Genomic DNA, 26,409 nt, shown 5'->3' on the forward strand with positions numbered 1-26,409 from the left:
GGGCTCCTTTGGGGAGATAGTATATTCCAAATCTGATGTGAAAGTCTACAGTCTATAAATTGTCGAAGGCTTTCATGGCCGGAATCACTGGGTTGTTGTAGTTTTTTCCGGGCTATATGGCCATCTTCTAGAGGCATTTTCTCCAGACGTTTCGCCTGCATCTATGGCAAGCATCCTCAGAGGTAGTGAGGTCTGTTTGGAAGTAGGAAAATGGGTTTATATATCTGTGGAATGACCAGGGTGAGACAAAGGACTTTTGTCTGCTGGAGCTAGGTGTGAATGTTTCAACTGACCACCTTGATTAGCATTTAATGGCTTGGAAGTGCCTGGGGGAATCTTTTTTTGAGAGGTGATTTGATGTGCCTGATTGTTTACTCTCTGTTGTTTTGCTGTTGTAATTTTAGAGTTTTTTAATACTGGCAGCCAGATTTTGTTCATTTTTATGGTTTCTTCCTTTCTGTTGAAACTGTCCATTTCAATGGCTTCTCTGTGTAGCCTGACATGGTGGTTGTGAGAGTGGTCCAGCATTTCTGTGTTCTCAAATAATATGCTGGGTCCAGGTTGGTTCATCAGGTGCTCTTCTATGGCTGACCTCTCTGGTTGAAGGAGTCTGCAGTGCCTTTCATGTTCCTTGATTCAAGATGGTCAGTTGAAACATTCACACCTAGCTCCAGCAGACAAGAGTTCTTTGTCCCACCTTGGTCATTCCACAGATATATAAACCCATTTTCCTAGTTCCAACAGACCTCACTACCTCTGAGGATGCTTGCCATAGATGCAGGCAAAACGTCAGGAGAAAATGCCTCTAGAATATGGCCATATAGCCCGGAAAAACCTACAACATCTACAGTCTATACTTTTAAAAGAAATAAATTTGGGAAAATGGTAGAATCATGAGTGTAACTAAATGTTGTATTTGGGGGGCTTTTTAAAGCTGGATGATAGTTAAGGATATAAGAATCTTGTACCACATTCAGAATGTATAGTCAGCTTGCCTTAGCCACAAATTCTATGATCACATAGCCAACCGAACACAGCTTGGATATATTTGGAGGGGGGGGGGGTCACACAAATAAATATTGATTTTGCCGTTATGCTGATGTGTAGGCATAACTTACTTTATCCTCATAGATCTTCAGGCTCTCTCTAACACTAATTTGAGTTGTTGGCCATTTTATATAAGGGTCATCATTTTATCATTGTATATACAGGCAGTCCCCGAGTTACAAACATCCGACTTACAAACTACTTATAATTAAGAACGGGGTGAGACAATAGTAAGTCGGAGAAGTCTACCCTTCGGAAAGGAAATTCACTCTTGGAAGAGTTATTATGGGGAAAAGAGATCTCTGTTGGGCGAGTGAGCTTATTAACAAAAGACCCTCTGCATGAATGTACAGCAGAGTAACTTATTAGTAGCAGCGGGACCCAGCACCAGTAGCCAAAAGTGATAAAAGAACAAAAACACACAGATCAATGTTCTCTCTTCCATAGGAGGCTTTTCTTTATAGCAAAATAGTATGATTGCACTGTTTACAAGAACAAGGATTCCATAACACAAAGAAGGAAGTTTTGTATACTTCCTTCTTTGCTTCCATGCTGGGCTTCTTTCTCAAGCAGAAAAACAGCTTCACTCTCACAGAGCCTCTTCTCACACTGAAGTTACACAGGAGCTTCACACAGTAGCTTTTTACACACAGCAGCCTTCACACACTATGGCTTTCAACTTGGGGTTCTCTCACCGAAGCTTCTCACACCAGGCCTACTCACACTGAGACCTAATAGCACTGAAGCCTACCTCACTGTCACGTTGCTAGGGCTCTGCCTTATTTAGGTAAAGATGAGTCAAACTCCCAGTTTTAACAAACAGTTTAATTAAAACAGCACTTACTTGCTGGCTGTTTTTATAGTCCAAAATATAAAACACAAAGATAGCACGCAGCTACAGAATAAACAAAAACTGGTAGCAAAAATAACTTCGTAGTCAAAAGGGTCAAATGCCGAGAGTTCAATAAACAAAGTCCAGGGATCAAGAGTCTATGCCATAGTTAAAAGCCAGTCCAAAGTTCCAGGGTTCCAAGATTACAGGAGACAGGTCGTTGTTGTTGTTGTTCATTCGTTCAGTCGTCTCCGACTCTTCATGACCTCATGGACCAGCCCACACCAGAGCTCCCTGTCGGCCGTCACCACCCCCAGCTCCTTCAAGGTCAGTCCAGTCACTTCAAGGATGCCATCCATCCATCTTGCCCTTGGTCGGCCCCTCTTCCTTTTACCTTCCACTTTCCCCAGCATAATTGTCTTCTCTGGGCCTTGCTGTCTCCTCATGATATGGAGACAGGTCAGGATACCAAAATCCAACAGACCTGGGGGAAAAACCAACAGCATCCACCACCAAAATATGACAGTACTTTTTTCCCAAAGATCAGTCCCAAGGTTAGCTCCTTAAATTCAGTAACACCCAGCTGCAAACTATCCCCTGCATGCCTCCACCCTTAATTGCTTTTACCTGTAAACTGTTATTTACAAACTACTCAGCCCTTTAGAACCAAGACTTACATTAACCCTTCTATCACCAACTGCCAGGTCTACCACCAACAACCACCATCAACAATGGAACATATGACACTCACACTGAGGCCTTCTCCCACTGAGGCCTTCTCACACTAAGGCCTTTCTCCCACTGAGGCCTTCTCCCACTGAGGCCTTCTCATACTGAGGCCTCTCTCAGACTGAAGCCTCTTCATACTGAAAGGCAACTAACATTGAGTCCTTCAAAGCTACAGGCACACCTGCTTTTATTGAATTGCAGCTTTTACTGAGTCATTGCATCCATTTAACTCTTTTAGTGCTTGATTCACATTTTTGTAATTAAAAATACCTAGTCAATTTTTAATATTTCTGACAATCTCCACCGAAGCAGTATTTCCAATCCTTGTTTCCACAACCAGCCACATTTTTCAAAATCCAGTGATCATTTCATAACTTGGGGGCTACCTGTAATGGGACTTGAGCATCCATGGATTTTGGTATCCACAAGAAACCCCAAAACCAAACACCAGTGGATACCAAGGGCCCATTGTACCACCTGTCCACTCTTGAAATGTTAGTCTGGCTTTATAAACAGGGATTTGAGCTAGCTAATAGGTAGGACAGTGTGCTCCTTTTTAATGCTTAGCTAATGAAAAAGTTGTCGTTGTTTTCTGAGCTTAATGAAAGTAGGCATTGCTTCCATTGTCTAATAATTGTTGTATATATTTCTTTAGGAATGTTGGAATACTGACAGCACAATCGCAACGAGGAATGCTGAGATTGTGAGCCTCTTCACGCTTGCCTTATACATCCAATGGTAATACGATGTGGAGAGAGAAGGTAATAGCCGGCTTGCTGCTTCTCCATTTCTCTGGTCCAGAGGAGACGATTTATTGCCCTGCTGTTGCTCTCCTGACAACCCCCAGTTAACTGAAACTTGGGGAGAAGACTTGTATCACAGGGTCCGATTGGATCAAAGCTTGCCTCCATCCTCCCAAGGAGAAGATGAAATTTCCATTCTATTGGCCCTTTGTCAAACTGGCACAATAGCATCTCCTTCCAGAAGCTTGCGGAGAAGAACAGTCCTGGTTATGGCTACTGATCCAACGTGATCGGGGTGCGGCACCCACTCTTGGACTCATGACTGGCTATACCATGTTGCGGAATGGGGGCGTAGGGAATGGAGGTCAGCCCTGGATGTTACGGTGGTCCAGTCGCATTCGGCTCACTTGGCTTAGCTTCACGCTCTTCATCATCTTGGTCTTCTTCCCCCTCATCGCCCATTACTACTTAACCACCATAGATGACGCGGACGATGCCGGGAAGCGCATCTTTGGCCCCCGCACGGGAAATGAGCTGTGCGAGGTGAAGCACGTCCAAGACCTGTGCCGCATCCGAGAGTCTGTGAGCGAGGAGCTCCTCCAGTTGGAAGCCAAGCGCCAAGAGCTGAACAGCGAGATTGCTAAACTGAACCTCAAGATTGAAGCTTGCAAGAAGAGCATTGAGAACGCCAAGCAAGATCTCTTGCAGCTGAAGAATGTCATCAGCCAAACAGAGCATTCTTACAAGGAGCTGATGGCCCAGAACCAGCCCAAGCTCTCCCTGCCCATCCGCCTCCTGCCAGACAAAGATGAGTCGAACTTCCCCTTGCCAAAATCCAACAGGAACTGCCGGCTACACAACTGCTTCGACTACTCACGCTGCCCGCTAACCTCTGGCTTCCCTGTGTATGTCTACAACAGCGACCAATTCAGTTTTGGGAACTCGTTAGACCCTTTAATTAAGCAAGCCTTTGAATCCACTGTCAGAACTAATGTGTATGTTACTGAAAATGCAAACATTGCCTGTATATACGTAATCCTAGTGGGGGAAATGCAGGAGCCTGTAACGCCAAAACCTACTGAAATTGAGCAACAGTTGCACACCCTTCCCTACTGGAGGACAGATGGACACAACCATCTCATCATCAACTTGTCCAGGAAGTCAGAAACTCAGAACTTCCTCTATAACATCAGCACAGGGAGGGCCATGATTGCCCAGTCCACCTTCTATGATGTGCAGTATCGTCCGGGCTTCGACATCGTGGTGTCTCCTCTCGTCCATGCCATGTCTGAACCCAACTTCCTTGAGATCCCTCCCCAGGTGCCAGTCAAACGGAAATACTTATTCAGTTTCCAAGGAGAGAAGGTAGAGTCTCTCCGATCCAGCTTGCAAGAAGTACGTTCGTTTGAGGAGGAAATGGAAGGCAATGCGCCGGCGGATTACGACGACAGGATCATTGCCACCCTGAAGGCTGTCCAAGACAGCAAGCTGGACTTTGTCTTGGTGGAATTCACGTGTAAGAACCAGCCTAAGCCAAGCCTGCCCACTGAGTGGGCTCTTTGTGGAGAAAGGGAAGACAGACACGAGCTACTGAAACTATCTACTTTTGCACTGATAATCACCCCAGGCGACACCCACCTTGTCATCTCCTCCGGGTGTGCAATGAGACTGTTTGAGGCTCTGGAAGTCGGAGCCATCCCAGTGATCCTTGGGGAGCAAGTCCACCTGCCCTATCACAATGTGATCCGGTGGAACGAGGCAGCCTTAATCATACCAAAGCCACGTATCACGGAAGTGCATTTCCTCCTGAGGAGCATTTCTGACAATGACCTCTTGGCCATGAGGAGGCAGGGCCGCTTCTTGTGGGAGACCTACTTCTCCACCTCAGACAGCGTCTTCAGCACCGTCTTGGCCATCATAAGGACTCGAATCCAAATCCCAGCTGTCCCCATTCGAGAGGAAACGGCGGTAGAGATCCCTCACCGATCCGGCAAAGCCGCTGGCACGGATCCCAACATGGCTGACAATGGGGATTTGGACCTGGGGCCCGTGGAAACGGAGCCGCCATATTCCTCTCCCAAATACCTGCGCAATTTTACCCTCACCGCAATGGATATTTACAGAAACTGGAACGCAGCTCCTGGCCCTTTCCACCTCTTTCCCCACACACCCTTTGACCCTGTCCTGCCATCAGAAGCGAAGTTCTTAGGGTCTGGGACTGGGTTTCGACCCATTGGAGGGGGAGCTGGTGGCTCCGGGAAGGAGTTCCAAGCTGCGTTGGGTGGCAACGTCCCCAGGGAACAGTTTACGGTTGTCATGTTGACATACGAGCGGGAGGAAGTATTAATGAACTCCTTGGAGAGGCTGAATGGGCTCCCTTACTTAAACAAAGTGGTAGTGGTCTGGAATTCACCCAAGCTTCCATCAGAAGATCTCCTGTGGCCGGACATTGGCGTTCCAATTGTGGTAAGTGCAACTCAGATACTTATTGGGGGGGGGGGGGGGGAGGCAGTAAGACCATTTTTCATTTCCTACAAAACTGTGTTGAATTTTTAACTGTATAATAAAGTTTGCTCCAGGTTGGATCCCTCAAGTGTATATTCAGTGGTGAGCCTATGAAGGCCATAGAACAGACCCTCCACTTTTGTAAGAGTTAGGGGCACAGAACCCCTGCTAAAGTGGGAAAACTATAAAGTCAAAAACAAATTAACTTGAGAGAACACCTCTAGGGATTTCTAGTTTTTCCAAGACAACTATGTGATCAGTACCCTGGAGGATCTAGCAATTGTTGAGAACATTATAATCAAATCTGTGAACGATCAAATCCTCCAAAGCTAAACCAGGGAATGGTGTCTGGAGAGGTGACGGTCCATCATTCCTACCACCACTCTGCCCACTTAGTCTGAAGATCTCTGCCATTGTAAACTTTGAACCCTTGCTGAGCCCTGCTAAGAGTCTTTGGAAGGTTTGGAGTAAAGCAGTTGAGATGATCAACAAAGCTGACAGATGACATTGGTGCTTGATTCACACTTAGGGATGAGCTGGAGTCCAAAGTCTGGGTAGGAAGTTCAAAAAGGAGATTTTATAGCCTCGTTGATCAAAATCTAGAGGCATTATTCAGATTTGGGACATGTTTTTCATGAAATGGGGTTAGGATTAGGTCTAGGAGATGTCACATTGTGGCTCAGATGTGTTGTTGGTCAGGCAGGGAGCTCTGAAAAACCCATTGTGAGTACTATTGAGTTATAGATAGATAGAATAGGAATTGAGCTATTGAGCTATAGAGAGAGAGATATTAAGATATTGAGATAGATAGATAGAATAGCAATTGAGATATTGAGATAGTAATTGAGTTATTGAGAAATAGAGAGAAATAGTTATTGAGTACTATTGAGCATTACTTCATCTCCAAAACCGACCTTGAGCTTAGATAGGGGAAGACTTGTTCTTTCTAACCATAGCAGCTCAGGGTTAGGGTGAAAAATCTCAGGATTTTTTCTACCATTTGGAGACAGGTTACCTCAGTAATTGAAGAAAAGGGAAAGAAAGAACGTCTCTATGGTTTCTCAAATTGACTGTTTATGTTGTAACTTAATCAAGCTGTGCCAAGTCTGCCAAGGACTTTGGAAATAAACATTTTGCCCAAACACGAATCAAGGAACATGAAAGGCACTGCAGACTATTTCAACCAGAGAAGTCATCCATAGCAGAGCACCTGATGAACCAGCCTGGACACAGCATATTATTGGAGAACACAGAAATGCTGGACCACACCAACAACCACCATGTCAGACTACACAGAGAAGCCATTGAAATCCACAAGCATGTGGACAATTTCAACAGAAAGGAAGAGACCATGAAAATGAACAAAATCTGGCTACCAGTATTAAAAAATTCTGAAATTACAACAGCAAAACAGCAGAGAGGAAACAACCAGGCACATCTTAACACCTCTCAACAAAAGATTTTCCCAGGCTCAGCCAGGCCTTCAAATGCTAATGAAGGTGGTCAGTTGAAACATTCACACCTAGCTCCAGCAGGGAAGAGCTCTTTGCCCCACCCCAGCCACTCCACAGATATATAGACCCATTGTCCTAATTCCAACAGACCTCACTACCTCTGAGGAAGCTTGCCATAGATGCAGGCGAAACGTCAGGAGAAATGCCTCTAGAACATGGCCCTATAGCCCGAAAAAACCCACAAGAACATTTTGTTGATGTTCATACCTTGACTGGCATCAGTTGCTGAAAGTATTGAGTTATTGCTTCAAAGAAAGAACCCCAGCGGTTCACCCAGATAAAGAGAGAACCACATCTTAGTTTTAATGTTATAGGGTCTGGGTGTGACGGCACACTTTGAGAAACGAAGTGGTATTTTGAAAGTAAAAGCAGTGTTTACATGTGATGGAGGTACCTGTTGCTATTTTGTCAGCTAGAAGCCCGATGCTAGATGAAGTGAGCTTCTTAATATATTTGATCATACCATTTCTGACTGGTAACTCACTGAGAAATGAATAAAATTGTTCCTTCTTTCCCCACTTCCAACCCCAGGAGGAGCAAAATGAGTTAGTGGTTCATGCTGCTGCAAAACGAGTTTCACATTAGTCCTGCTGACTCTTGGGTTTGTTCTTATCCTCCCTTGAAACACCAACAGCATCCTTGAAATAATGCCCACTTAAATATATATACACTCTTCTTTGCATTTTATCAGACAACAGGATCTTTTCACAAATGTACAAACATTGTACCAGATTATTCCATTTCTTTCTGCAGCCCTGGAATTTGCTATAATTGGAGAGGATGTTGTTGAAAACCCGTTTCTATTTATTTGCAAGTTTTAGCCTGCCTTATTTATTGGCAAAGAGCTATTTGAGACACAGCAGACAAACAATACATTAAAATACACAGTGAAACAAGATACAGCGACTGCATTTAAAAAAAAAGAACCCAAAAGATAAACAAAAGCTTTCCGTGCTTCCTGGATTAATTTTTGATTAACATCTTCCTAAAGATGTCAGCTTAACCTTTCAAGGCTACGTTGAGGAGAAATAGGAGATTGCGGCTTTACATCCCTGCAGGATTGAGTGATTGGTTGCTTCAAACAGGTTTTCCAAACTTTTTTGGTCATTCAACTCTTCAGAAGACATTTATTTTCTGCAGAATCCTAACTCTGTCCATGAATTGTTGGATTAAAATCATAGAATCAAAGAGTTGGAAGAGACCTCATGGCCATCCAGTTCAACCCCATTCTGCCAAGAAGCAGGAATATTGCATTCAAATCACCCCTGACAGATGGCCATCTAGCCTATGTTTAAAAACCTCCAAAGAAGGAGCCTCCACCACACTCTGGAGCAGAGAGTTCCACTGCTGAACGGCTCTCACAGTCAGGAAGTTCTTCCTCATGTTCAGATGGAACCTCCTCTCTTGTAGTTTGAAGACATTGTTCCACTTCCTGGTCTCCAGGGAAGCAGAAAACAAGCTTGCTCCCTCCTCCCTGTGGCTTCCTCTCACATATTTATACATGGCTATCATATCTCCTCTCATCCTTCTCTTCTTCAGGCTAAACATGCCCAGCTCCTTAAGCCGCTCCTCATAGGGCTTGTTCTCCAGACCCTTGATCATTTTAGTCGCCCTCCTCTGGACACATTCCAGCTTGTCAATATCTCTCTTGAATTGTGGTGCCCAGAATTGGACACAATATTCCAGGTGTGGTCTAACCAAAGCAGAATAGAGGGGTAGCATGTCTTCCCTGGATCTAGACACTAGGCTCCTATTGATGCAGGCCAAAATCTCATTGGCTTTTTTTGCTGCCACATCACATTGTTGGCTCATGTTTAACTTGTTGTCCACAAGGACTCCAAGATCTTTTTCACACGTACTGCTCTCGTGTCAGGCATTGTCTTGAGCAGGCATAGACTTGGAACAATGTGCAATGACCATTGGAACCGCCCAGATTATGCTTGTGGATTACGTGTTTAACTCTGAATGTATTGTTTTTAAAAATTTTAGTAATTTTTAATGTACATTTTTAATTCTATTTTAATATTTATTTAAGTGTACATTGTATTTTAAGGCATCGAATCATTGCCTGTGTATGTAAAGTTGCCTTGAGTCCCCTCCGAGGTGAGAAAGGTGGGGTAGAAATGTTGTAAATAAATAGTTTCCTTGCCAGAAGGTCATGGGAGACCTTGTCGATGGAAGGCCTTCCTGAAATCCAGATATACTACATCCATAGCGTTCCCTCCATCTACACAGCTTGTAAGTCTTATCAGAAACAGAGATCAGATGCTGGCATGATTTTGAAAATATGGGTTGGAAAAATGTGTGGGGTTTGACCGCTCCTGCACTTTAAACCCCGATCCTGCAGATGTGATATTGTTCCCTTCTCTCTCTTTTTTGCAACGCAGGCTGCAAAACGGGTGTCCATTTTTCTTTCTTCAGCTTGGTATTACTTTATTGTAAGCTGCTTAGCACGCAGCACCAGGGTTTGGAGAAGCAAGCTTTCTCTCCAATTAAGGGCGGAAGGGGGTGGGGAAGAACCGGCACCATTTAAAAATTGCTATTTCTATTAACACCAAAACAATTTCAAGCATCATAAGACCACCAGGTGCAGAACGGCGATAATGCCACCGTGACAAAGTGATTACTGATCAAAGCACCTAAAGCAGACGGCTAATGAACTCCAACAAATTACGGTGTAATGAGATGGTGTGTGTTGTGCATTCTGAAATACGTGCTGCCAACAAAGCCTACAGTAAGCAATATGCAGGAAGCAACCATTGAGAATTAGAGGAGAGTCCAGTGCCAAATGGTGACTTGAGTTTTAGGGTCTGAATAAAGGAAAGGCAGGATGAAATTCCCACTCATGGAGGGCCACATCTGCCTTATAGTTGCCTTCAGTGTAAAAACATCCAAATATGTAAAGAAAGAGTCCCAAAAGCCAGAGATAAATCACCAATGCAAAGATTAATGCATGAACATTAATCCAAGATGCATGGAAGAAACATGAACTTGATTAATCCAAGAGACAAAGAACAAAACATGAGCTTGAGTCCATGGTAAAATCCCCAAGACTGATAGCAAAACTTGACTAGAAAATTTGGCTTGAATCTAAGATAGGACCAAGAACATGGAATGAGCTTCTTTCTCTATTTGTTACGCTGATTGATCTGAGACCTGAGAGGTATTCTTTCCCCAATTAAAGATAGCAATGCATAAAAGCATTCCATTAGCCTTGAGGAGTCTTTCTCAGCCTTACCATGGCTCGGCTTGCACCTGGAATTCTTTCCCCGCAGGAGCAGCCTTGATTCTCTGTCCAATCCTCCTTCCTCGGGTGAACTCATGACCTCCTCCCTTCTCTGCCTGTCAGCTTCTAAAACAGTTCCATTTTCACACAGAGAATCAACCAAATCCCCCTCTGTTCTCCCAACCGGGGAATCACCATCCTGTTCCAACATCCCATCTTGTTGCACTCCAGAGCAGGAAACAGGGCCCTGTAGTCATTAATACACCACACCTTATTTATTTATTTTATTTATTTACTTTACTTATATACCGCTGTTCTCAGCCCGAAGGTGACTCACAGCAGTTCACAACCAATAAAAACAGCAATAATTCAATGCAGAATATAACAACAATTAACAACTTAACATATTACCCAAACAATAAACACTTACTACAATAACCGATCACAATTGTCTCATTATCAAAAACATAATCCAGATTCATCATCCATTGTTCCATTCTTATGTTTATTACCAATCACTGCACTAGTTATTCGAACGCCTGCTTGAACAGCCAGGTCTTCACTTTTTTGCGGAATACCATTAGAGATGGTGCTAGCCTAATGTCAGTGGGAAGGGCGTTCCACAGCCGAGGAGCCACCACCGAGAAGGCCCTATCTCTCGTCCCCGCCAACCGTGCTTGAGAAGCAGGTGGGATCGAGAACAGGGCCTCCCTGGAAGATCTCAAAGTTCTGGTGGGTTCATAGGCAGAGATGCGGTTAGATAGGTAGCTTGGGCCAGAACCGTTTAAGGCTTTATAGGCCAACGCCAGCACCTTGAATTGAGCCCGGTAGCAGATCAGCAGCCAGTGGAGCTGGCGCAACGGGGGGGGGGGTCGTATGCTCCCTGCGTTCCGCTCCTGTTAGAATCATGGCTGCCGCACGTTGGACTAATTGAAGCTTCCGGGCCGTCTTCAAGGGCAACCCCACGTAGAGAGCGTTGCAGTAGTCTAGGCAGGATGTAACCAGAGCGTGGACTACTGTGGCCAAGTCAGACTTCCCAAGGTACGGGTGCAGCTGGCGCACAAGCTTTAGCTGTGCAAATGCTCCCCTGGTCACCGCCGAAACCTTGATTTAGGAAAAATACAATCCTTTTTATTGAATGATGAATATAAAATAGATGGAAGTCCAAAGGTAAAAAAGCCAAAATGAAACAGCAAACAGCAATGTCCAGAAAGCTTGCAGAAAATCCAAAACAGTAATCTCCAAACAACTCTCAATAGAAATCCATGAACAGATTAGTCCCAGCTAATTCTCACTTGAAGCCAGAAATTCTCTTAGAGACCAGACCACTGGAAACTGGAAAACCCAGGCGGTTTGTACTTGATACTAAATGATGCTTGGTCTGAGGAAATCCCCCTCACGGGCACTCTTAAATTCCAAAAACTGATTCAGCTAACTCTAATCTTTGGTTTCAGTTGTCAGATTCTTTCAGACCTATGTAAACATTGAGACTCCCTGTGGTTCTGGCTTATCTCCAAGCTGTGGCTGTTATCATTGACCTGACCAGGTGTCAAGTTATCTTGCAAGCTTGGACCAGGACGAAAAGGGAGTAAATTTTCTTCTCGGTGTGACAGAAACTTTCTCATGAGAACTTGGCTTTTCCCTTGAAGCCTCTAAATCAAAGCCTGTAGGATTTTTACTTCCCAAAGTGTCCCCATCTTGAACCTCGTCCTCATTGATCACTTCAGCCTCACTATCCAAACTAGGCCCATCAACATTAGCATCAACATTGGCATCAGCATGAGGCAATACATTCAGAGATTCAGGCTCAGTTTCACACACAGGCTGAGTCCCAACACATCTGTCTGAGCAACTCCGGAAGCATCAGACCCTGCAACCCAAACCCCTCATCATCCTCAAGCTGGCTGAACTACAACATCAGCAAACTACAAATCCCAGGAATTTTATTTATCGTGTCATCAGCAACCATACCATTGTATTACATTTCTAACAGAACAAAACAAACAAACAGATAAAAAAACACAAATTTTGCAAACTTGGTAGTGAATTAAATGTCCTTTGACCAGTATCTGGCCACTTGGAGTGCCTCTGGTGTTGCCGCAAGACGGTCCTCCATTGTGCATGTGGCAGGGCTCAGGGTGCATTGCAGCAGGTGGTCTGTGGTTTGCTCTTCTCCGCACTCGCATGTCGTGGATTCCACTTTGGAGCCCCGTTTCTTAAGATTGGCTCTGCATCTCGTGGTGCCAGAGCACAGTCTGTTCAGCACCTTCCAAGTCGCCCAGTCTTCTGTGTGCCCAGGAGGGAGTCTCTCATCTGGTATCACCCACAGATTGAGGTTCTGGGTTTGAGCCTGCCACTTTTGGACTCTTGCTTGCTGAGGTGTTCCAGGAATCCCAGGAATCCCAGGAATGCATAGCATTGAGTAGAGATGATGTCCCTCAAAGACAGGCCCGTAGCCAGGATTTTGTTTCGGGGGGGGGGGGGCTGAGTCTGAGTGAAAGAGGGTATTCATGGACTCACCATAAGTAAACAGGCGACTTCATACACAAACAGAGGAGGTCCAAGAAAGCAGAAATTGTTTATGTATTTGCCTAATTTGTTTGAGTATTTGTTAATGGCCTTTTTGTCGTCTTGGGATTTGAAAGCAAGGTAAAATATTAGAGATTTTTAAAGAAAAAATATTAAAGACTAAAACAAACAAAATCCAGGCTATATAGATTAGATTACTGCAACGCACTCTACGTGGAGTTGCCTTTGAAGACTGTTCGGAAACTCCAACTAGTCCAAATGGACAGCAGCCAGATTACTAACTGGAGTAACATACAGGGAACATACCACCCCTCTGTTATGTCAGCTTTACTGGCTGCTGATCCACTTCTGAGCACAATTCAAAGTGCTGATCTTGACCTATAAAGCCCTATATGGTTCTGGCCCAGCTTACCTGTCTGAACGTAGCTCCCGCTACGTCCCGCCTCAGAATCTAAGATCGTCCAGAGAGGCCCTGCTCTCAGTCCCACCATCTTCGCAAGCACGTTTGGCGGGGACAAGGGACAGGGCCTTCTCGGTGGTGACCTTCCACCTGTGGAATGCTCTCCTCGGCCAAGGCGAATCATCTCCAGCACACACAATGCGTTTTCATCCCTTGATGTTTCTACCTTCAGTTGACAACCTGCATGAGTAAGCTGAATGAAGCACAGTGTTTGAGGACTGGGACATCGTTAGAGATACCAAGATGTTTGTTTATAAAGCTATTGTCCTTCCAACTCAGTTGTTCTCCTGCGAAACATGGACCATCTACAAATGTCACTCCCAACTTTTGAAACAATAACATCAGTGTTGCCTCTGATAAATCCTGCAAATCTCTTGGGAAGAAGATAGGCGGACCACGTCACACAACTCCAGGAATGATTCCATCAGTGTTGCCTCCAAAAAATCCTGCAAATCTCTTGGAAAGACAGGCGGACAAATGTCAGCATGCTGGAAGAAGCAAAGACCACCAGGATTGAAGCGATGCTCCTCCACCATCAACTCCGCTGGACTGGCTACATTGTCCAAATGTCTGATCACAGTCTCCCAAAGCAGTTACTCTACTCCAAACTCAAGAACAAAAAAAGGAATGTTGGTGGACAGGAAAAGAAATTTGAAGATGGGCTTAAAACCAACCTCAAAAACTGTTGCATAGACACTGGGAAGCCCTGGCCCTTTAGTGCTCCAACTGGAGGTTAGCTGCAGAATTCAAAGAGGCAGGAATGGAGTGAGAAAGGGAGAAACGTGCCAAGAGGAAGGCGCGTCAAGCTAACCCTGACCAGGACCGCCGTCCGCTGGAAACCAATGTCCTCACTGCGGGAGAAGATGCAGATCAAGAATAGGGCTCCATGGCCACCTATGGACCAACTTGGAGGACCACCATCCTTGAGAGACGAGGGATCACCTAAGTAAAGAAAGTAGAAGAAGCAAAGACCACCAGCATTGAAGCCATCATCCTCCACCATTGACTTCACTGGCCATAGATTCATAGAATCAAAGAGTTGGTAGAGACCTCCTGGGCCGTCCAGTCCAACCCCATTCTGCCAAGAAGCAGGAATATTGCATTCAAATCACCCCTGACAGATGGCCATCCAGCCTCTGTTTAAAAGCTTCCAAAGAAGGAGCCTCCACCACACTCCGGGGCAGAGAGTTCCACTGCTGAACGGCTCTCACAGTCAGGAAGTTCTTCCTCATGTTCAGATGGAATCTCCTCTCTTGTAGTTTGAAGCCACTGTTCCTTGTCCTAATCTCCATGGAAGCAGTAAACAAGCTTGCTCCCTCCTCCCTGTGGCTTCCTCTCACATATTTATACATGGCTATCATATCTCCTCTCAGCCTTCTCTTCTTCAGGCTAAACATGCCCAGCTCATTTAGCCGCTCCTCATAGGGCTTGTTCTCCATACCCTTGATCATTTTAGTCGCCCTCCTCTGGACACATTCCAGCTTGTCAATATCTCTCTTGAATTGTGGTGCCCAGAATTGGACGCAATATTCCAGGTGTGGTCTAACCAAAGCGGAATAGAGCATGGGGAGCATAACTTCCCTAGATCTAGACACTATGCTCCTACACTATGCTTCTATACTATGCTCCATACTGTCCAAATTTTTGATCACCGTCTCCCAAAGTAGTTATTTTCTTCTCAACTTAAGAATGAAAAACCATGTAGATCCAGAATAGGTCTCCACAGTCATTTACAGACTCGGTGCCAAGACTTTGTCTCTGGAAGACAGTCAAACTAACCATGAGGGATTGTCCCTTGATGATGAGTAAGCCAGCATGGCTGGTTGACCACTTAAGAGCAAACGTCTCTTCACATCCATGTAACATGCCTCATTCATTGCCCTGATTTACCTATTTCACAGTTAGCAATTGAGCATTGGAACCTGGGAAAGGGCATGTGGAGCTTCCATGTGTGAATTGGCCCTCTGGGACGAGGATAGAAGGGTTAACCTCGTACTCCACTCCAATCCAACCTCAGAAAGGGTGCGGTTCCTATTCCTTGCAATCCAGTGGCATCAGGGATCTTGTTTTCCCCCTGCTTTGGTCTGATTTTAATTTGGACCAAATGGCAGATTGGACTTCTGGTGTGTGAGATGGAACATGGTCGAAATTCTCTTTAAAATATATTCTAAAAAAAGAAAGGAGGAAGAGGCAGCGTTGCCCACACTCAGAATGCTTCTGCACGGAGGACAAAGTAATTGTTTTGTAAATGGGCGGGATGGCACGGCCCCAAAAGGGAAGGATGCCAAACAGCTGCAATATAATAATAATAAAAAAACGATCCTGACAGATTAGAGAGATGGGCCAAAATTAACAAAATGAAGTTCAACAGTGACAAATGCAAGATACTCCACTTTGGCAGGAAAAACTAAATGCAAAGATACAAAATGGGGGACAATGCCAGGCTCGAGAGCAGTACGTGTGAAAAAGATCATGGAGTCCTCGTGGACAACAACTTAAACATGAGCCAACAATGTGATGTGGTGGCAAAAAAAGCCAATGGGATTTTGGTCTGCATCAATAGGAGCATAGTGTCTAGATCTAGGGAAGTCATGCTACCCCTCTATTCTGCTTTGGTTAGACCACACCTGGAATAGTGTGTCCAATTTTGGGCACCACAATTCAAGAGAGATATTGACAAGCTGGAATGTGTCCAGAGGAGAGCGACTAAAATGATAAAAGGTCTGGAGAACAAGCCCTATGAGGAGCGGTTTAAGGAGCTGGGCATGTTTAGCCTGAAGAAGAGAAGGCTGAGAGGGGATATGATAGCCATGTATAAATATGTGAGAGGAAGCCACAGGGAGGAGGGAGCAAGCTTGTTTTCTGCTTCCCTGGAGACTAGGATGCAGAACAATGGCTTCAAACTACAAGAAAGGAGATTCCATCTGAACATGAGGAAGAACTTCCTGACTGTGAGAGCCGTTCAGCAGTGGAACTCTCTGCTCCGGAGTGTGGTGGAGGCTCCTCCTTTGGAAGCTTTTAAACAGAGGCTGGATGGCCATTTGTCGGGGGTGATTTGAATGCAATATTCCTGCTTATTGGCAGAATGCGGTTGGACTGGATGGCTCATGAGGTCTCTTCCAACTCTTTGATTCTATGATTCTATAATGGCTATTTAATTAAAATAATAATAATAATAATAATAATAATAATAATAACAACTTTTCTCTGCTCCTATGACAGTGTTTCTCAACCTACCTAATGCTGCAACCCCTTAGTACAGTCCCACATGTTGTGGTGACCCCCAACCATAAAATTATTTTCGTTGCTACTTCACAACTGTAATTTTGCTACATCTGATCTGCAGGACGTATTTTCATTCACTGGAACAAATTGGGCACAAATACCCGATATGCCCAAATTTGAATACTGGTGGGGTTGGGAGGGGGTTGATTTTGTCATTTGGAAGTTGTAGTTGCTGGGATTTATAGTTCACCTACAATCAAAGAGCATTCTGAACTCCACCAAGTATGGAATTAAACCAAACTTGGCACACAGAATTCCCATGACCCGCAGAAAATACTGGGTTTGGTGGGCATTGACCTTAAGTTTTGGAGTTGTAGTTCACCTGCATCCAGAGGGCATTGTGGACTCAGGCAATGATGGATCTGGACCAAACTTGGCACAAATACTCAATATGCCCAAATGTGAACACCGGTGGAGTTTGGGAAACAGACCTTGACATTTGGAAGTTGGAGTTGCTGGAAATTGCTGGAAAGAGACCTTGAAATTTGGGAGTTGCAATTGCTAGGATTTATAGTTCACCAACAATCAAAGAAGATTCTGAACTCCAGCAACGATGGACTTGAACTAAACTTGGGACACAGAACTCCCATGACCAGCAGAAAATACTGGGCTTGGTGGGCATTGATCCTGAGTTTTGGAGTTGTAGTTCGCCTACATCCAAAGAGCACTGTAGACTCAAACAGTGATGCATCTGGACCAAACTTGGCACAAATCCTCAATATGCCGAAATGTGAACACTGGTTGAGTTTGGGCAAATAGACCTTGACATTTGGGAGTGTAGTTGCTGGAATTTATAGTTCACCAACAATCAAAGAGCATTCTGAACTTCACCAACAATGGACTTGAACCAAACTTGGCACACAGAACTCCCATGACCAGTAGAAAATATTGGAAGGGTTTGGTGGGCATTGATCCTGAGTTTTGGAGTTATAGTTCACTTACATCCAGAGAGTACTGTAGACTCAAGCAATGATGGATCTAGACCAATCTTGGCACGAATACTCAATATGCCCAAATGTGAACACTGGTGGAGTTTGGGGAAATAGGCCTTGACATTTGGGAGTTGTAGTTGCTGGGATTTATAGTTCACCTACAATCAAAGAGCATTCTGAATCTCACCAACTAGAGAATTGGGCCAAACATCCCGCACAGAACCTCCATGACCAACAGAAAATACTGATGGTCTTTGGCAACCCCTCTGACACTCCCCCTCGCGACCCCCCTCCCAGGGTCCCAACCCCAGGTTAAGAGATGCTGTCCTAGAAGATGGGTAGGAGGAGATTTTCAGATGATAAAAGAGAATTTAAATAAGTACATTGTGAAAATAATGGATGGCCATCCTCTGTCTTGATGACGGTATTTCATAGATTCCCAGGTCTACTTTTCAATGAGGGATTCGGTTTGCATGTAGGCTAGGTTTGGCAATGCTGGTGGCTCCAGAAACCACTTTTAGTTCTTAGTGACTTAATTATCAGATCTTCTATCAATAGGAGCATAGTGTCTAGATCTAGGGAAGTCATGCTACCCCTCTATTCCGCCTTGGTTAGACAACATCTGGAATATTGTATCCAATTCTGGGCACCACAATTGAAGAGAGATATTGACAAGCTGGAATGTGTCCAGAGGAGGGCGACTCAAATGATCAAGGGTCTGGAGAACAAGCCCTATGAGGAGCGGCTTAAAGAGCTCGGCATGTTTAGCCTGAAGAAGAGAAGGCTGAGAGGAGATATGATGAAGGCCACGTATAAATATGTGAGACGAAGTCATAGGGAAGAGTTTTCTGCTTCTCTGGAGACTAGGACACGGAACAATGGCTTCAAAGGAGATTCCATCTGAACATGAAGAACTTCCTGACTGTGAGAGTCGTTCAGCAGTGGAACTCTCTGCCCCGGAGTGTGGTGGAGGCTCCTTCTTTGGAAGCTTTTAAACAGAGGCTGGATGGCCATCTGTCAGTGTGCTGGTACGGCTGTACCAAGAGCTCCAACTTTATTTTCTTTCTGTTATCTGTTTTGCAGTCATAGGACAGGCCTCCTGTCCATCATAATTAAGCTTTGGTTCCGCCCCTTGTTCTGGGCTCTGGGAGGGAAAGGAGCCATTTTTTGGTCAGTCTCACACAAGGTAGCTAAGCTATGGGACGTATACCAGCTCGTCATGTAGAAAAGCTTCCTTTCTCAATAACATCCGGAGATACAGAAGCAGAAATTCCAGGGGAAAGGTCCCAAAAGCTCTGGCTGAGAGCTCACGGCCTCTCAGCCTCACAGCAATCAGAGGGAAAACAGCCCTGAAGTCTCCAAAGAATTCTCTGAGGGAGAACAGCATTACAGATACATGGAACTCCAGCTGAAATATCTGCAAGCCTCTTCTGGTAGGTCTACTCGATGCCCAGATGCATTTGAAATCGGTAGTAGTACCCACATCAACGAGGCCTAGATAATAGACAGCCTAGGAGAGGTTAAAAAGGGTTTTTTCCTACAGAGAAAGTACAGTTAATCGAAGTCAGGTACCAGTCCCATTTAGGACTAGAGCAAGAAAGCCTTGAACCATTGAAGATTTGTTGTTTGTTCCATAATAAAGACTTTGTTGTATCATTAAAGACTCTAAAGACCATCACTTCAGAAAAATCCCTGAGAACCTCTGAGGCTTCCCGCTGGGCTTAAAGTATACGTCCTATAGAAAAGACAGCTGTTACAGGCCCAGCGCGCGACAGAACAGTCAGGGGTGCTTTGAATGCAATTTTCCTGCTTCTTGGCAGAATGGGGTTGGACTGGATGGCCCATGAGGTCTCTTCCAACTCTATGATTTTATGATTCTCAGGTCTTCCCAGCTTGTACCCTCAATGATGCACCCACTTTTTCCCACCATGTAAGTTGGAGGTCATTATTTTTATTCGTAGCAGTTTAGTTTCCTCTTGGCAACTTGCGTGTGCGTTCCGCCTGCCTGAATGTGGCAGGGAGGGTGGAGGGCATCTCTATTAGCCTCGTAAAAAACCAACACGAAAACGTGTCCTTTGCCAAGGAGCTGTACTCATTTTAACCAGGCTAGTTCTGAGAATTGGGATGAAGTAATTACCAGTGTTTGGAAAAGAATGGCAAAAAACGCCTTCCCACGCCACATGTTGCAAATTGCCTCTCCCTTTTCCAAAAGCCTCTCGTGCTTATTCTGCCAATTAGTCCTTCTTTTTTTATTTCATTTACTTCAAGTAAGTGCTGCGCTGCCACAGCTGAGCTGGAAACCCTCCTCCCCTACGCTTGGTGGCTTGCCAACCTGAGCATTGAAAGAAAACGTAGTGTTTATAAGGAAAATAAGCAAACATTTCCTCATGCGGTCATCCAAAGAGTGGTTAGATTCTTCAAATAAGTGAGTTCCTGAGATCTTCCTTGCTCCATAGTTCCTCCTAAGAGTTTCTACCTTTTGTACTCACAGTTTCCTCTTGTTTATGTGTTGGAACCAAAGGTATGTCTCAATGTATAATACAAGTTTACATGGGCATATTCACAACCATTGGTCACAATTGCACATAGCATTCTTTATACCAAGCATGGGCAAACTTCAGCCCTCCAGGTGTTTTGGACTTCAACTCCCACAATTCCTAACAGTCTACAGCCAACACAATTCCTGTCCATTATGTGTAAGCCTAGAAACCTGAGTAAAAAAATCAACCCCAAAAAACCTGGGTTGACTGGGTTTTGTAGGTTTTTCAGGCTATATGGCCATGTTCTAGAAGCATTCTCTCCTGATGTTTCACCTGCATCTATGGCAGGCATCCTCAAAGGTTGTAAGGTCTCACAACCTCTGAGGATGCCTGCCATAGATGCAGGCAAAACATCAGGAGAGAATGCTTCTAGCACAGGTGTCCTCAAACTATGGCTCGGGGGCCGGATACATCCCTCCAAGGTCATTTGCCTGGCCCTTGCTCAGGGTCAACCTAAGTCTGAAATGACATTAATGCACACAACAACAACAATCCTATCTGTTGTAACTCAGGGTAGGCTTCACCTTGCTTCCAAATACCACCACACAAGAGCTGTAGTTTTATAGTTTATTGAGGAAAAAATCCAAGTCAAAATAAAGAGTAAGCATTGCAAAGTTCCAAAGATCTTCAGGTAAAAGCAGGAGACATAATCCTATTGGCAAAGTTCAAACCAGAGTCCCAGGTACAAGCAAGGAAACATTTGCCCCAAGAATCCCAATGCAAGAAGTTCCAAGCGTCCCAAGATTATTCCATGAAGCTTTCAGGCTAATAAGCTACGTTGGACTGACAGTTGCGCTTCCTTTGTGAGAAGCCTAAATAACCCTCCTGGGTGGGTCTGTGGGTGACTATGGAGCCCTATTCTTGATCTGTATCGTCTCCCGCAGTGAGGGCATTGGTTTCCAGGTGGAAGGCAATCTCGGTCTGTGTTGGCTTGACGCGCCATCCTCTTGGCACGTTTTTCTCTTTCACCCTCCATTCGTGCCTCTCACAGTCAGGAAGTTCTTCCTCATGTTCAGGTGGAATCTCCTTTCTTGTAGTTTGAAGCCATTGTTCCGCGTCCTAGTTTCCAGGGCAGCAAAAAGCAAGCTTGCTCCTTCCTCCCTATGACTTCCCCTCCCATCTTGACACATGGCCTTCATCATGTCTCCTCTCAGCCTTCTCTTCTTCATGCTAAACATGCACTTTAAGCTGCTCCTCATAGGGCTTGTTTTCCAGAACCTTGATCATTTGAGTCACCCTCCTCTGGACACAAAATATGTCAACATATTCAATTGTGGTGCTCAGAAGTGGACACCGTATTCCAGATGTGGTCTAACCAAGAACATATGCCATCCAGTAGTCGCCATCTACTTGCCCACAGAAAACTATGTTTAAAAATGTAGAGCTTATTTTTTATTTTATTTGTCGTGTCAGGGCAACTAGTCAATTTTATTACATTTCTAACAGAACAAAACAAACAGACAGACAAAATACAAAATTTGCGAGTTTGGTAGTTGATTAAATGTCCTTTGACCAGTATCTGGCCACTTGGAGTGCCTCTGGTGTTGCCGCAAGAAGGTCCTCCATTGTGCATGTGGCAGGGCTCAGGGTGCATTGCAGCAGGTGGTCAGTGGTTTGCTCTCCTCCACACTGGCATGTCGTGGATTCCACTTTGTGGCCCCATTTCTTGAGGTTGGCTCTGCATCTTGTGGTGCCAGAGCGCAGTCTGTTCAGCGCCTTCCAAGTTGCCCAGTCCTCTGTGTGCCCAGGGGGGAGTCTCTCATCTGGTATCAGCCATTGGTTGAGGTTCTTGGTTTGAGCCTGCCACTTTTGGACTCTCGCTTGCTGAGGTGTTCCAGCGAGTGTCTCTGTAGATCTTAGAAAACTATTTCTTGATTTAAGTCATTGAAGTGCTGGCTGATATCCAAACAGGGGATGAGCTGGAGACATCTCTGCCTTGGTAGAGCAGTTGTTCTTTGGCAGCTGACATGCCTTCAATGTTGATTGAGATTATTGTCATGGTTGGTCTTGAAAAGGTCCATTGGTTGTTTTGCTTGCTTGCTTGCATGCTGCAAGTTGCTTCTAGTTGTCTCTGGGGCGAGAGAATCAGCCATCTACGAAGACGTTGCCCAGGGGACGCCTGGATGTCTTGCAATCCTGCGAGGAGGCTTCTTTCATGTCCCCCAATGTAGAGGTGATGTGGCAGTAGTAATCTTTTGTGGGTAGTCAGCGTCTCTACTCTCGACATCCCCATTGCCTTGACACTATAAGATGGTTTTGTGAGACCAGTTGCTCTTATTGCTGCGTGGTTTCAAGGCAACAGTGTAGTAATGGTGAGGCTGTTGACCATATTTTCGTTCTTGCGGACCATTTATGGTCCATAGACCACAGGTTGGGAACCACTGATCTAATCCAGTAGCCATATCACAGGATACCCATTGCCATCCCCAAAAGCTTCCTTCCAGAGAGATTCTACAACAGACTCAAGTCTGGACTAACATTAAGAGTATAGCAAAGATGCAAGGATGAATATGTCTTGGTGTGCACCCATAAAGTAGTAGCTGTTCATCCGGAATTGTGTTATGTCAAAGTCAGATTTTATTCTCCCAGTTGCAAAATCCTGGGGCTTGTATTTGAACAAGGACTATGTCCCCGTAGGACAAAACCAGTCTTCCATCACTTATTAAACCCTGTCATCATGCATATTCAGCCTCCTGGCAATAATTTTCACATCCTCTGCTCTGAAGCAGCCTGTTGCGACTGATAATTTCCCCTGTTGCCAAGGCACCAACCACCCTTGGTGTCCATGTGCAGAGTTTTGTTTCACTTTTCTTGTGCGTCTCGTGGGTGCCTAATATGTGTGCCCTAATCTGCATCCTATTCTGCAAACACACTGACAAGTTCAAGATGCCTGATGGATATTATGCTGATATTTTGCATATGCAAAATTCATTGGAATTCAACCTTGCAAGTAAGTACAACCATTCTCAAGTTGCCAAGGGAAGGAATATTCAAAATGCTACTTGGCCTGTGGCAAAGAATATAATATAATGTAATATAATATATTGCGTATACATATAATCAGGGGTCCTCAAACTACGTCCCGGGAGCCAGATACGGCCCCCCAAGGTCATTTACCTGGCCCTCACTCAGGGTCCATCTAAGTCTGAAACAACTTGAAAGCACACAACAACAACAATCCCGTACCTTGGGAAGTCTGACTTCGCCACGGTAGTCCACGCTCTAGTTACATCCCGTATAGACTACTGCAATGCTCTCCACGTGGGTTTGCCTTTGAAGACGGTCCGGAAGCTTCAACTAGTCCAACGAACGGCAGCCAGGCTGTTAACAGGAGCGGCGCTCAGGGAGCATACAACAATTTGCACCAGCTCCATTGGCTGCCAGTTTGCTACCGGGCCCAATTCAAAGTGCTGGCTTTGGCCTATAAAGCCCTAAACGGTTCTGGCCTAACTTAGCTGTCTGAACATATCTCCCATTACAAACCACTGAGGACTTTAAGATCATCTGGGGAGGCCCTGCTCTTGGTCCTGCCTTCGTCACAAGCACGTTTGGCGGGGACGAGAGACAGGGACTTCTCAGTGGTGGCCCCTCTGCTATGGAATGCCCTCCCTAGGGAAATCAAATCTGCTCCCTCCCTCTTGACGCTTTGGAGGCAAGTTAAAATGTGGCTATTCGACCAAGTGTTTACAAATACAGTGTAGCTAATATAGGAAATCGAATGACCTGACAATGGAATTGGACAATGCTTGAAAATAATGAGACGCTGATGATGTTGCTTTTATTGCTTTTGTGATGTCTTATACTGTTTAATGTTTTTTATCTACTACTAATAATAATATTATATTAGAATTATATATTTATATTATGTATAATATTACTCAGTTCTTGTGGGTTTTTTCGGGCTATATGGCCATGTTCTAGAGGCATTTCTCCTGACGTTTCGCCTGCATCTATGGCAAGCATCCTCAGAGGGTGAGGTCACCCTCTGAGGATGCTTGACCTCACCCTCTGAGGATGCTTGCCATAGATGCAGGCGAAACGTCAGGAGAAATGCCTCTAGAACATGGCCATATAGCCCGAAAAAACCCACAAGAACTGAGTGATTCCAGCCATGAAAGCCTTCGACAATACATATAATATTACTAATAATATTACAATATAAAGGTATAGTTTAATAGGCAAAGATGAAGTACTTTGGCCACATCATGAGAAGAAAGTGGCAGGGCTCAGGTTGCATTGTAATAGGTGGCCTGTGGTTTGTTCTTCTCCACACTCGTATGTCGTGGACTCTTTTTGTACTGATAAGGATGGTTCAGATCATAGAATAGAATCCTAGATTTTCAAGAAACCCCAAGAGCCATCAAGCCCAGCTCCCAGCCATGCAGAAACGCACAATCAAAGCTCCCCCAACAGATGGTCATTTATTTGGCCTTTGCTTAAAAGCCTCCAGAGCTATCATGTCCTGACCTTGTTTTCCCTAAGCTAAACATGCCCAGTGGGGACTCATAGGGCTTAGCTTCCAGGCTTTGGATCATTTTGGTCTTGTATTGTCGAAGGCTTTCATGGCCTGAATTACTGGGTTGTTGTGGGGGTTTTCGGGCTATGTGGTCATGTTCTGGAGGCATTCTCTCCTGACGTTTTGCCTGCTTGCCATATATGCAGGCGAAATGTCAGGAGGGAATGCCTCTAGAACACCGTTTCTCAACCTGGGGGTTGGGACCCCTGGGGGGATCGCGAGATGTCAGAGGGGTCACCAAAGACCATCAGAAGACACAGTATTTTCTAGGTTCTTGTGGGGTTTTTTGGGCTATAGGGCCATGTTCTAGAGGCATTTCTCCTGCCTCTAGAACATGGCCCTATAGCCCGAAAAAACCCACAAGAACCTAGTGATTCCAGCCATGAAAGCTTTCGACAATACACAGTATTTTCTGTTGGTCATGAGGATTCCATGTGGGAAGTTTGGCCCAATTCTATCGTTGGTGAGGTTCAGAATGCTCTTTGTTTGTAGGTGAACTATAAATCCCAGCAACTACATCTCCCAAATGTCAAGGTCTATCCCCCCCCCCCCCCCAAACTCGACCAGTGTTCACATTTGGGCATATTGCAGATTTGTGCCAAGTTTGGTCCAGATCCATCATTGCTTGAGTCCACAGTGCTCTCTGGATGAAGGTGAACTACAACTTCAAAACTCAAGATCAATGTCCACCAAACCCTTCCAGTATTTTCTCTTGATCATAGGAGTTCTGTGTGCCAAGTCTGGTTCAATTCCCTCATTGGTGGAGGTCAGAATGCTCTTTGATTGGAGGTTAACTATAAATCCCAGGAACTACAACTCCCAAATGACAAAATCAGTTATCCCCCCCAACCCCACCAGTATTCAAATTTGAACATAGCGTGTATTTGTATAAAATACATCCTGCATATCAAATATTTATGTGATGATTCATAACAGTAGCAAAATTACAGTTGTGAAGTACCGACGAAAATAATTTTATGGTTGTGGGTCACCACAACACGAAGAACTGTATTAAGGGGTCGCGGCATTACAAAGGTTGAGAAACACTGCTCTAGAACATGGCCACATAGCCCGAAAAACCTACAACAACCCATTTTGGTCTTCTTTCTCTGGACACGTTCTAGTTGTCCATCTCATTCTTGGATTGTGGTGCCCAGAACTGGATGCAGATACTCAGGATCGTATTCGCACTCCCCATTTTGCAGGAATTGGCATGATAGGGGAATAAAACACTCAGTAGGTTCTTGTGGGTTTTTTCGGGCTATAGAGCCATGTTCTAGAGGCATTTCTCCTGACGTTTCGCCTGCATCTATGGCAAGCATCCTCAGAGGTAGTGAGGTCTGTTGGAATTAGGAAAATGGGTTTATATATCTGTGGAATGGCTGGGGTGGGGCGAAGAGCTCTTCCCTGCTGCAGTTAGGTGTGAATGTTTCAGCTGATCCCCTTCATTAGCATTTGAAGGCCTGCCTGAGCCTGGGAAAATCTGTTGCTGGGAGGTGTTAATCTGTGCCTGGTTGTTTCCTCTCTGTTGTTTTGCTGTTGTAATTTTAG

At 44.9% G+C, this 26,409-nt stretch overlaps 1 protein-coding gene across 3 annotated transcripts in view; it reads left to right on the plus strand.

The window, feature by feature from the left end:
* EXTL3 (exostosin like glycosyltransferase 3) overlaps positions 1–26,409 on the plus strand; it is a 287,801-nt gene that overhangs the window by 198,058 nt on the left and 63,334 nt on the right. For all 3 annotated transcript variants that reach the window (XM_060754687.2, XM_060754686.2, XM_060754688.2), the window contains exon 4: positions 3,264–5,817. In XM_060754687.2, coding sequence (XP_060610670.1) covers positions 3,670–5,817 — 2,148 coding nt within the window. In that variant the 5' untranslated portion in view covers positions 3,264–3,669. The remainder of the gene's footprint in view (positions 1–3,263; positions 5,818–26,409) is intronic.

This window comes from Anolis sagrei, chromosome 1, assembly GCF_037176765.1.
Source record: "Anolis sagrei isolate rAnoSag1 chromosome 1, rAnoSag1.mat, whole genome shotgun sequence".
Classification (NCBI taxonomy): domain Eukaryota; kingdom Metazoa; phylum Chordata; class Lepidosauria; order Squamata; family Dactyloidae; genus Anolis; species Anolis sagrei.